This window comes from Charadrius vociferus, unplaced genomic scaffold (genome assembly GCF_000708025.1).
Source record: "Charadrius vociferus isolate BGI_N301 unplaced genomic scaffold, ASM70802v2 scaffold751, whole genome shotgun sequence".
NCBI lineage: Eukaryota > Metazoa > Chordata > Aves > Charadriiformes > Charadriidae > Charadrius > Charadrius vociferus.
Window position 1 is genome coordinate 22,872 of NW_009646956.1, and position 2,012 is coordinate 24,883.

The following is a 2,012-nucleotide window of genomic DNA, read 5'->3' on the forward strand; positions in this document are numbered from 1 at the left end:
TTCCCTCCCGTATGTTACGCGGGAGACCGCTTTGTACCTGCCGTCCCCTCTCACGGCAGAAAGCTCTGGCAGGAGCAGCTCTTCGGATGGCAAAGCCCATCTTTGGTTGACCGGTAGAGAAGAGAACAGGAAAATAGCCCCAGATGGACAGCATATAGACACCTCCACCCCTACCCCCTTCGTACGGTTTTGGACATCTAATGCTGTCGTTAGGCCCGTCAGGTCAGGATCTCCCGCACGAGTGGCCCTTCTGCTATTGAGCGTCTTCGAGCTCAGCCACAGAGGAGCACCCTGTGGGCAAGGGGTACCCACCCGAGATGCGAGTGGGGGCGGGGAAAGAAAGCCCGTACTTTTCGGCATCCTGACAGAAAAGCTGCTCTACCTCTGTACAGCCACCAACTCGAGACAAAAAGACACTGCCTGAAGGCAGCGGGGTCTACGTCCTCTGCCGCCCATCCCAGGAACTTAAAAGCTTGGGCGGACTCACGGCAAAAACTGTGGCTCCTCCACTGGCCGACGTCCACCTCGGCGTTCTTGCAGGCGCTGGCGTAGCGCGCCACCGAGTCGCACAGCTCCGACCGGTTGCCCCCGCTCTGGCACAAGCGGAAGAGGCACGTCCTGTAGTAGGCCGAAACGTTGACCACACTGTGGCACTCCAGGAAGGAGCTGTTGGTGGGGTCGTTGATGATGCCGCAGTTGGAGCGGCTCCTGTAGGACTTGAGCAACTCCGAGTCGTTGTTGCAAGCCTTGAGGAGGTCCCCACACTCCCCGTTGCAGATCTCGTCGAACGTGGTCCAGCTCTCTAGGAAGAGCTCCAGGTTGTCCGTGCACTTGCCCTTGGGCGGGCAGAACTCATCGCTGGCATTGCCGTTGAAGAAGCCGCACAGGCCCCCGGTGCAGTTGAAGTAGGCGGTGGAGAGGCGGATCTCCAGGAGGCCCGAATCGTAGTAGCCGATAGTCAGGAGCCCCTCCGACTCCATCACGGTGCTGTTGTCGCTACGGTAGATTTCCAGGCGGCCAGAAGGGTGGAAATAGGGCAGCTCCACATCGTAACCGTTCACCTACAAGTAACAAGCCGATTGAGACGCTTCTGGAAGGCTGACTGTTCTTTGCCAGACTGTTCCCATCTGCTGGCCGCGCCACGCTGGGTACGCGAAACGCTTCCCGACCCAAACGCCACCCTCCGAGGCCCGGAGCCTCCTTCGAGTCGGGCCATAGGGCTACTTCCTCGCATTTCGCCCCAATAACAGAGAATATTTTGCCAGGGAAAAATCAAAGTTGCGGGAGACAACGGCAACGTCGGGAAGGTCTCCGGACCTGACTCAGCAAGCAAATGGCAACACCGGTGCTGTGACAACAACTTCGCGGTCACCTAAAGGGCTTCCACGCAGTGGTAGCCCAGACGGGCTTCCTTCAAGTGCCACCGTCGTGCTCGAGGCACTGACACGGGGGAACGGTCTGGGGCCACAGACCCACAAGCCCTTCTCCAAAGGGACGTCGCATCACAGCGCCAACCACCGCCTCCCGGCCTGGCCCTGGAAGGGGCTGCCCTGACGGCAGCACCTTTACCTTGATCTCCGACAGGCCGGTGCCTCCGATCTTCACCTCTTGGCCGACTGCCTGGATCCGCACAACACGTGGCCCGTTGGGAGCGGCTCCGGGCTTCTTCTGGCTGATGTCCACCTCGATGAAGTCCGGTCTCTCCGGGCAGGTTTTGAGCAGCGTATAGGAGTGCTCCAGTGGATAAGGGAAGGCAACGCCATCAAACGTCTGCAGCACCTGGTTCTGCCCCACCAAACACAGGCTCTCCCGCTTGGGGTAGCAGCCCCGGTAGCCGTGCTCAATGGCGCAGACCTCTCCTTCGGGGCAGGTGGTGTTAAAGCACCTCGCCTCCCCGCCGTCCTCGCACTGGCACTCCACCGTGCAGTCCGCCGCCGCCCAGAAAGACTCCCCGATGGCATAATACCGGCCGTCCACATCGCAGCCGCACTTCTGGACGGGGACGCACAGGG

At 60.6% G+C, this 2,012-nt stretch overlaps 1 protein-coding gene across 1 annotated transcript in view; it reads right to left on the bottom strand.

Moving 5' to 3' along the window:
* The window catches only part of TECTA (tectorin alpha), a 26,601-nt gene that overhangs the window by 10,894 nt on the left and 13,695 nt on the right, over positions 1-2,012 (bottom strand). The window contains 2 exon segments of the mRNA XM_009895154.1: positions 351-1,061; positions 1,570-2,009. Of these exon segments, the coding sequence (XP_009893456.1) occupies positions 351-1,061; positions 1,570-2,009 (1,151 nt within the window).